This window comes from Heteronotia binoei, chromosome 7 (assembly GCF_032191835.1).
Source record: "Heteronotia binoei isolate CCM8104 ecotype False Entrance Well chromosome 7, APGP_CSIRO_Hbin_v1, whole genome shotgun sequence".
In the NCBI taxonomy this organism is placed as follows: domain Eukaryota; kingdom Metazoa; phylum Chordata; class Lepidosauria; order Squamata; family Gekkonidae; genus Heteronotia; species Heteronotia binoei.
Genome location: NC_083229.1, coordinates 74064586 through 74075318, shown reverse-complemented (window position 1 = coordinate 74075318; position 10733 = coordinate 74064586). Strand labels below are relative to the sequence as shown.

Below are 10733 nucleotides of genomic sequence, written 5' to 3'. Positions count from 1 at the left end.
AAAATACCACCAATGAGATTTGGCCCCCAAAATAAATTTCCAATGAAAAACAGGATAAATATAGCACCGCAGGAAGAGAAAAACTAGATTCAAACTGATCCCCAAGACTGTTCTTCCACTGCTGAAATCACTGGGCAAAGACTCTGTACTTACTGGTCTCTTTCCCTCAATAGGTGGGAATTTCATCAACTATATTACGATTTCTGCTCCAAGCAGCATATGAAAATTTCTGTTCTGCTTCTTTAAACATCTCCCTTTTCCTCCTTCCAAAATCCCATCCCCTCACTAAAGCTTTGCTCAGACAGTACCTGCCACCTTTCCACCTGCACTGTCTCGGGATATCTTAGCAGCGATTTGGGCAGGGAAGGAGGCAGAGAGAAGCAGCGGCAATGGGGGGAAGAAGCAGCGATTGGGGAGGGAGACCAGGAGAAGTGGTGGCAACAGGGGGAAGAAGCAGCTATCGGGAGGGAGGGAGGGGAAGGAGGTGGGGAGAAGCGGTGGCAAGGCAAGGGGGAAGACAGCAGTGATTTGAGGAAGGAATTTTTTTAAACAAAAGGTCAGGATGCTTAATTTGGCACCCCTCCAGGGCTGCTGCCCTAGGCTAGTGCCTAGTTTGCCTGGTGGAAGAGTTGGCCCTGTGTGCAATCTAGTTATTTGCAGTTCAGAAATTCCCCAAACAGTATTTTATATTGCTTTTTCATCTGCCCACATTTTTCTGCTTTTCCTTTTGTTAATTTTACATTCAATTAAGATTACAATTTAGGTATTGTCTCCTTCACTGTCTGCCATTCTAAGCCCCTCTCTGAAGCCTGAGTTTTTGCTCATTGCACAGACAGACAGTACCCTAACAAAGAAACGTAGGGCATGTGTGAACAGAATTTGTATGGGCACTCTGAGCATTTCTGGCAACAGACCTCACCCAGAAGAAACACCCATGTTTGGGCCAGCCACATCTAAGTCCTCCTTCCATACTGTTTGCATGTGTATTTCACCCCCTCCCTTTCCAGGGTTAATCCAATTCTATCCCATAAACACAGTTTGGGCACATGCCTAGTCCTAGTTTTTGCTCCTCCTTGATTTCAAACTCAGAAATAAATTAATATTATCTCTGTGTGCCCTGCAACTAGGGACAGAATCCTTCCCCAAAATGAACTTGTGCCTCCACTTAGACTTGTGAGCTGTTCCAGTACTGGACTGATACATAAACACAATTCCCCTTTTTTCCATTTTGGGAAACTTGGAGTACTTGTTTCCAGTCATCTTAATCCCAGCACTGGAGCTGGGCTGTCATTTGGATCCTAGGATCACTAGCTATAGACCTCTGCCCCTTCTTTCCTGTTCATTCCCTTGAGTACCCTCTTGTATCGTATTCTCATCAATAGGATATGTTACTCAAAATACAGATGTTTAGAATCACTTTGGCTGCAGTCAGACAAGTGGCTTGATCTGATGTAGTTGCTGTTCTCTTCCGGATTTAGAGTGCACAATCAGACAGTGACATTTGCTTTCACTTCCCCAGTCATTTGCACCATGTTTTGACCCACCTTTGAAGCGCAGTTATTAGGCACTGGGGAAAGTCTGGTCTTTAGAGATGTCAGCACTTTCACCCTGCATTCCTGGTTGTCTGAGCACCTCTGTTGAGAACTCAAGGAGGCTGGGAAGTATGAACATTCCCTTCTGCCACTTTTTAAAAATCAGGTAGCTATGTGAGCATAAGCAGACTTTCATCCCAGAGTTTTGAATCACGACTTATGCATTTCTGCACCCAACACTCTGTCAGGACCAGCAGCCTCCCACCCCCTCTTGTTTCTTGGGGTTGGAAAGCCATGGAAATAGCCCCTAGCTGGGCTCCCATATTGGCAGGGAGCCTGAGTAGTCTGGCAACTCTACTACCCATCCTGCTTCCCTCATGCAAACTGTGTTAGCAGAAAAAAGGCTGCTGTTGGATAGCATTCCATGCTTGACACAACAGTAGATGTACTGAAGTCAGTGGGGCTGCTCTCATGTAAATCTGCATGATGCTTACATCCTCCCTCCCATTTTTTCCAAGGAAGAGAGGCAATGTGAAGGAGGATGAGAAGGGCTGGAGTGAGGCAACTGAGAGAGGCTGCAGTACTTGGTGGAGAGATTGTGGCACAGTCAGAGAGGAGCTGGAGCTTCAGGTACATGCTTATGCACATAAGTGAAAGACAAACAAACAAAAAGAATGCCACAACAACCTGAATTTTCAACCAAAGGCAAGCACGCAGTGAAGCCAGCTCAGGATGGGATGTCTGATCAAAACTTCCCATTACAAAATAATACGGTGCAATTAGAGGCACCAAGCCTGTAGTGTGACTGCAGCCTTTGTGCTTACTAATTATCTTGCCTTAATCATGTGTGTAATTCTCATTTAATAAACATAAGAGATGTAAGTAATTTTGAGTCCCCATTGGTGAGAAAGTTGGGTTATAAATGAATTAAATAAATAAATTTAATAAACATAATTTCTCTGTATATGGGTTCTTTGTATATTCATTTCCCATGTCCATGCTTGTGGTAGTGCTTTACCACCAAGGCAAAGAAATGGCCAGTTTTAAGGTTACTGATTTGGGGAAAGCATAAATACTATACCTTAGGACAGGGGTGGCCAAGCTGTGGACCAAGCTCAGGAGCCACATGAGCCTCTTTCACACATATTGTGTGGCTCTCAAAGCCCTCACTGCTCCAGTGACTGGCTTGGAGAAGGAATTTGTCTCTTTGAATCACTTCTCCAAGAATTCATTTAAAGTTAAAGCTATTTTTTCTACCTCTCCCTCCCTCCTCCCTTTCCCCATCTGTTTTCCTTCCTTCCTTCCTTCCTTCCTTCCTTCCTTCCTTCCTTCCTTCCTTCCTTCCTTCCTTCCTACCTACCTACCTACATCTGATTATCATGTCTTGTGGCTCTTAAAAGATCTGACATTTATTTTATGTGGATCTCTCATTATGCAAGTTTGGCCACCCCTGTCCTAGGACAAGTTACTCCAGCCAGTGTTGAAACCAGACCAGCAATTTTCAAAGCAAGGAGCTATGGAAGAGAGGTCATTTCCTTGCAGAAAAATACCAAGGCTAGTTTAAAGAATGGAGGCTCTGTTTAAGGAGTAGGACCACAAAGACACTTGTCTAGAACAGAGGTGTATCTGGCCACATGCAGCAAGAGCAAAAACTCCTGGGGGTTCCATACTTGGCTGGGAGGTTTATCTGAGAGCTAAGGAAACTTATGCATTGGAGCGAGGCAACTGAGAATCAATCCACACTATGTGAGAACCTTAATACAGAGAGCTGTAGAGCAATTTAAGTAATTTATTATAGAATGCTACTTGGGTTTTAATGGAGCATCACTGGGTTAATTCTGTTTTAGTGAAGAACCATATATGTGCTCAGTGGCAGACTGGGTCTGAAAATATTGGTTACCAGGAGACAAAGGGGGCTCACCCATAACTATGTGGCTATCATTTAATTTTTTAAAGAAATAAATAAAATATTCAAAAAATACATTAGGGGAAAAAAAGGTACAATTAAAACTTTTGCAAAATAAATTTTATTATTTTTTTATTATAATAGTAATACAACATAAATTTTAGTTCCATTACAGTAATAATACTGGAACAAACTACTAAAAGGTCATTAACATTTTTAATATATTGCCTAATGTTTAAGGGGGCCCACTTCATCAGGGGCCCACTTGCCATTGGACAAGCTGATACCTGGCCAGTCCACCACTGTATGTGCTCCCCACTTTTAATTAAGCTTAACAGCTGTTCCTTAGGAGGCTAAAGTTGGTTCCTTATTCCCAGTTCCTTATTCATTCCTTATTTGTGATTTATTTATGAATTAAACCAAAAACTCTGAGGAGAGTTTGAAAGCTCTGAACCCCAAAAAAAGGTCTGGAGGACCACCATATGTCATACACCCCCATGTTCAGGGGACTCTCCTCTTCTAGGGAACATGTTCTGTTTCCTCATCCAGAGAGCAGTTCTCATGCCAGCTGCTTGAAAGCAGGTTGCTTCCAGGACAATCACGAAGGAGAACACTAGGGCCTGACTACACCCCAAACAACCTTTGGACCACCCAAAGTGACACATTCCCACACTCTGGAGACTGTCCCCTACAAGAAGATATACATTGGTACCCGGTCCAAAAACTGGTTCTGGTGCCACAAGCTTCTTTTGGGAGTACCACCAAGATGCCTGTATTTCAAAGTAGATTTTAATAAGGAGCTGGTTTGACTGCTTTCCCTCTACACCCCAAAATGAGGTTTGGACCACAACATGCCATCTCCATGTTCAGTGGAGTCTCCTCTTCAAGATGATGTATGCTGTTTACCAGTCGAAAGCACAATTCTTGTGCCAACTTTATCCTCCTCTATTCCTTAGTGTGTAGCTCCCACTATCTGAGCTTTCAAAAAACTACACAACTGAATTATTCAGGAGGGCTTTTTACACAAATAAGGCTGTACCGTAATGAAATGGGGGATAGGGCAGAAATGATGGGGGGGTTTTCTTGAATAATGTCTGCCTCAATAGAGATAGCAAATAAGCCACCTAGACCATCATGTGACAATCCCTTCACAACCCCTCCCCCATCTAATTCTGCCAACTGTCTCTTAGAACTTGCTGTTAGAAACAACAGTTAGAGGGTGGATCTGAGCAAAACTGAAAGCAGGACAATTAACAAGGATATTATGTTATCACTGACTACAAAGAATGAATAAAAAAACAGCACAGTGGAAGTCAGGCACCCTTGTTCTATTAGTACAGCTCTTGCTGTGGACATCTAGGGTGAATGGTAGCTCATGGCAATGCAGTGAAGAGCGACTGGTTTATTCAAGTGACTTTGTTCACTCAAGGACAGTATTAGCAGGTAGTCTTCTCTCTTACAATTTATCTGACCCCATTCTGATACGGCACCCATGCAGAAAATATTTCTCTGGAGGTATTTCTCCAGCACTGTACCTTGGGGGAAAAGTATTCATCAGCTTGGATGGATTTGAAAGTAGTCTTTTGCCACTGACCATTGTACATAGACATATAACTTCACCTGCTTTGGTCAGCGATGCTATATTTGTGCAAAATTCTCGAGCGCTCTTAATAATAAATGGCAAAGTCTATATTTATTTCTATATATGGAAAAGCTGGTTAATGTCAAAAGGGATTGATAAACCTGTTACAAAGATTACAAACATGGAGTGCTGCTATTCTACAAGTGACCCTGTCTGTAATCAAATCAGTAATTATGTAGTGGCTTATGACATTGGGAAATCAGCTGAAGACACTAGCATCTTCTCCTCATATGATGGAGGTTACACATTTAGTCCATTCAACATTACACCAAAGCCTGAAGGGATGCTTATTGGAGTCTACAACTTTGCTTCATTAGCACAAGTTGGAATGCTCTTCAATCAAACTGTGGAATATGGTAATAGGTCTGCTTATTTCACATACACTGGTACAAGCTTTATGAACAACCGCAAAGGTATTGTCTTCTTCCTGAGAGCCTACAAAAATGAGAATGTTTTGAGCATAACACCTCCTGGTATGAGAGGTTTTATCATGCTTTGGACTAAACATGATTCAGTGTTCTCCTTCAACAATGGCCTGACTTTAGAACCCATCTCTGTCCTTCCCACAGGGAAATATATTAACTACTCGCTCCCTAAATACGAAAATGGCATTTGTAATGTGGCTGTCACCTCTAATGAGGTTGCAGCTCTCACTAAGAATCAGAAGCTTTTCTACGGAACCCTGGATATAGTCTCCACAAAAATGGTGCTCATTGGAGAGAGAAACAGTAGTGAGAGTACAGCACATTGTGAGGTGTTAATGTTTGATACCACTGGAATGCTTACCATCTTCAAACCTATACCCAGCAATGAATCTGGATTTTATGATTTTCACAAATGTATCATCAATTTACAGGACAGGCTCATGAATGTGCGGCCACACCTACAACCCTGTCCTGTTGAGATCCTCAGTGGTGATTTCCATAACAAAATGTACTATATAGACATGAAGAAGAAACTTCAATTTAACATCACTTTTGTGCCCAAGCCAGGCACTGGGGCCTTCCCTTATGTCACTGTGAGCAATCCACATGTGCTAGGGTTCCAGGCCAAACTTTTGCAGGACGGCTATACCTATGATGGAAATACTAAATATCGCCTACAAATTACAGCACTACAACAGCAGTTCACAGGCATAGCTGAAAGTGACTTTCATGATGACCTTTATCATAAGAAGATATCTACCCTCACTGTGGATATCTACAACAAAGGCATATTCTGCATTGACATGCATCCCCTGACAGCTCTTATTGCATTGGACTGTCCACCTACTAAACATATAAGACCCTTTAAAAATATAACAGTGTGCAACAAAGGACTCTTCCATGAAGCTAAACTGCAGGATAATTTCCATTATATAATTCATAAGGATGTATATGATCCACTGTTCCTTGGTAGACGGCACCTACAACAAGGTGACATTAATGTTTCCTATTCTTATAAGCTTTTTGGATGTCCAATGCTGTGGTATTATGATAGCCCATGGCTACCAGTACTTGAACTATGGGAAGATGGTAAATTTGTGGAATATGTTTCTGCTGACTTTGTACTATTTGAAATAAATGGCATGCATAATTACGATTATCTCCTGACTGCATCAGAAGCTAAATGTATCTCACAGCCTCAGAACTGGAATGAAACTTTGCAAGTGCAACCTTACCCAGACCCACACACTTCGTGGAACAGAGTGACCTATAGAAATTGTAAAAAGCCCAGTGCAAAAGAACCTTTAGTATCATCTTCTTTAAAATATCAAATTCTAAACCTTAATGAAGAGAACAGGGTAATATTTTCACAGTACAATGGCATATATGTCTTCAAAGTGATTGTCGTAGATACAGTATATAGTTACTGTGAACTATCAACTATTTTCAGTGTCTATGTGCTTGGTGCCCTCCCAAAATCTCAGATAAACCCTATAGGTATGGTGATTGGTATTCTGATTTTCATATTGGGTTCAATTTTGATGGGATATTTCTTTCCTAAATTGTTACTTTTGAGACAAAAGGCAGCAATGAAATCCTTGAAGACCTAATAAAATCCAGATCTGAAGTTCCATGCTCAAAATAAGCAGCTTTAGAAGATGTGACCAATCTCACATTAATGTAAGAACAGAGAAGTAAAAACATTCCTGTGTTGCAAACTAATCTTAACTATGTGTTTTGTTTTTAAGTTAATGTATCTTAAAGATAAAACACTAAAAGGATCTGCTTTGGTGTTTGGCCTTGGGTTTTTAAAATATAAATTATTTTATAAAATATAAGGATATGTTTTACATCTTTTCTCGTCAGTTCCATTTCAGAATTGTATCAGTAAACATTTTATTTTATTTTACTTTTCTATTTCTGTTTTCTGAACCTGAAATTATAATTAACTTTATGACTTTTTTTTGGTCTCAGAAAGTAATGAATATTACAATTCAATTTTCTGCTGACTCAGCTTTCTAGAAAGATCTTTCTGGTCCTCCTTCTTTACTACCGAATGAACTGTTGGATTAAATCTGGTGAAAAAATTGAAATGCAGACACATATTTAAATGTAACCAAAAACAGTCTGCTAAACACAGTCCCAAAACTTAGTTTCCAGTTATATAACATCTATCACCTATTTTACATGTCCCAAGTCACTGTGAACATGGAGTATTACTTAGGCTGTGTAAATTCTGTGCACTGTTTCTATATCTTTTTACTTTACTGCCCTCTAGTCCAAAAATGAAAGCATGTATGATCAGTTCCCATTACATTTCTGCTCTCCTAAATGAAAGTATATGGGATCAGGCATATGGATTGTTAAATTCCGTGTGCTAGATTAAAAGGGGGCACAACTGAAGGCATCAGGGCTACTCTAGTCACCATTTGAATAGCCCAGGATGCATGGCACCAGTGAAAACAAGTGCCCATTTTCTTAAATAACAAAAGGAAATCACATGGAATGTATGCAGATTTATTAGAATGGTTCACTCAGCTGATTGTCTTTTACAGCTTTACCATGAGACAGGTGTGCAACAGGTATTAATTACTTCATGTGTACTTCATATAAGGCCTTTTAAAAGGAGAATTGAAACTGTGTGATTGTTCTCTGCACACAAGCATTGTTGCTTAGAGTAATGTTCCCCAATGTTAAAAAGTCAGCATAAAGTTGACAAACAATCCTCAGAACTGGGGATCTGACTGCACTAGGGTATTATATTTACATTTCACAGAAGATGCATCATTAATTACCACAAAACTTTATTTGGAGTGCGAATTATTTTAAGAAAAACTACAAAAAAACACCGATGGATGAATAAACACATATAAGTAGGCTTCCAGCCCTTAGATCATACCTCTCTTAGATCACAGACTACATCAGTTCCAGCTGGAACCATTAGGGAGCCAGCTCTTAAAGAAATACTAATCCTTCTACTATGTATTTCATGTATGGGTGTTAAGTGCCATAAAGTTACTTTTAACTTACGGTGTCTCTATGAATTAATGACATCCAAAACATCCTATTGTTAACAGCCTGACTCAGGTCCTGTAAACATATTCCCTACACCACAGGGTGTGGGGGAAATACATTATACATATTTTTTTTTTTTGTCATTTGGATCTGGTTATGGACCGTAATAAAATTGCACTGAACATTATACATATGGGACTTTGCTGACTATCTTTGTCAGTGCTCTGGGGAGACAGTGGACTCTACAAGAAGTGTCTTTGTCAAGGAAAGGAGAAATGTAGATCTTCAGTTCTAGAGGAACCTGGATTGCTCACTTTACTTTTTATAGCATTATCAGGTATTATAGCAGAGGCAGAGAGGAGAAGACTGGCAAAAGAAAGCTTCTGATCCTGGGATAGTTCCACAGGGGTAGCTGGGTTAATCTGCTGCAGCAAAAAAGCCATAATCTTGTCAAATCGGGAACTTTAAAATTGGCTTTAAGATGCCATGTGTCAGACAGAGGCTCAAGCAGGGCAGACAACTGAATTTTAGGGAGAAAATCTTTCCCAGTTATAAGACAATCAGTGGGGTCAAGAGATGAGAGCTCCTTGGTGTTATGGAGAACTTCTTGTACTCATGACCTGACACCTATAGTGGCCCTAGGGGTGTGTATTGTTTTGGGAAGACTGGATAGCAACATAGATGTAAATGACTGGTCATGGAAATGGCTAGTCTCAAACATGGGGATAGCTTTTCATTAAATGACTAAAAATGCTTGTTATACTTAGGTAATTTTTGCTGAAGTGGTAATCAAGATCCATTAATGATGACAGGGAATCTTGCTCACAGTGTTTGTCTGTGTTCTGTGGACACAGAATTTGCAAGATTCTTGGGTAAGAAAATGAGAAATTGGGTCTGCAGGACAAACAAGCTGAGAATATGCAGACACAGTGCCCCAGCACCACCACTACCCACTCTTTGCCCCCTATATAGGCCTTGTATAGATTCCAAACTGCTCCAATAGTAAGGAGACCCCAGGAGTGGAAGGAGGCCTCTGGGCAGAGTGTTTCTAGGGGACACTGCACATATTCTGATTACTTTAGTTGACTACAGATTTCGTAGGATCCATCGGTCTTCGATTTACTTTGAGAGCCTTTGGTCATATTCTTTATGATAAACAGGAAACATGGCCAATGCATGGAAGTAGGTGAGATAGGTGGCCGCCTAGGACACCCCCTTGCCTACTGGGTGCTCTCTCCACCCACTCTGCCGCTCTCAGCTTCCCAGGTTGCAGACCTGGGAAGCTGAGAGTGGCTGGATAGCATGCCAGTGTGCACTCTCCTCCAACCTGGCTTCCTAGCCAGGCTAAGAATAGAGCAGCTTCACTCTGAGGCTGCCTCCTCTTGCAGGGGAAATGGCCTGGGAGTAAGGCAGAACAGCCCCATGGCCCCTTTCACCTGCCCAAGACCCAGGCGGACAAAAGTGGCTGTGCAGCCTTGCTCCCTGCTTGCAGGGGAGACAGCCTGGGAGTGAGGCAGAACAGCCCTGTGGTCTCATTCGCCTGCCTGAAACCCAGGCGGATGAAAGCAGCCTTGCTCCTGGCTGCCTCCCCTCACAGGGGAGACAGTCCTCCAAGCGAGGCACAACAGCCCTGTGTCCCCTTTGAAGTGGCACTGCCTTGCTCCAACCCCCATGGGTGGCAGCAAAATCCCCAGCGCTGCCCCTGACAGGAAACACAAGCTATGAAAATAGCATGCTTACTTTGTGTCTTTGCTGGAAAAATACTTGACATTAAGTGTGAAAAGAGGGCCTTGGGAAGGTGGAGGGGAAAGGAAATTGATCAGAACAAGCCAGGCTCCACTCTCATGGCCAGGCAAATTTTGTATACAAATCCAGTTATAGGGACCCACTGACATTCCTTTACCTCATCCCACTTGACAATTATACAGATATTAGGAATAAGGCATGTTGTGGAGAAAAATACAATGGGCGCTAGAAAAAGGCTCTGCATGAGCGTCCCCCCCCTTGCTGTCTTTCCCCTCCCCCCAAGTGAAGGCATTCACTCCCCCACAAAGCAGGAAAGTTATCTCTGCGATCTAAGAACAGCTGCAATTCTGAGTGATCTCCAGGCCTCATGTGGAGATTGGCAACAATGGCTTCCCAGAAGGAAATGGTTGGTGTCTATGGCATTGTACCTGAGGTCCCACCCATCCTCAAATTGCTTTCTTCCGTCT

The 10733-nt window shown here is 41.8% G+C and overlaps 1 protein-coding gene across 1 annotated transcript; it reads left to right on the top strand.

The window, feature by feature from the left end:
* Nucleotides 1–4673: 4673 nt before the first annotated feature.
* Nucleotides 4674–7115, top strand: LOC132575533 (cation channel sperm-associated auxiliary subunit delta-like). Its single transcript, XM_060244344.1, has one exon. The coding sequence runs from the start codon at nucleotides 4725–4727 to the stop codon at nucleotides 7113–7115; it is 2391 nt and encodes a 796-aa protein (XP_060100327.1). The 5' UTR covers nucleotides 4674–4724.
* Nucleotides 7116–10733: the final 3618 nt, after the last annotated feature.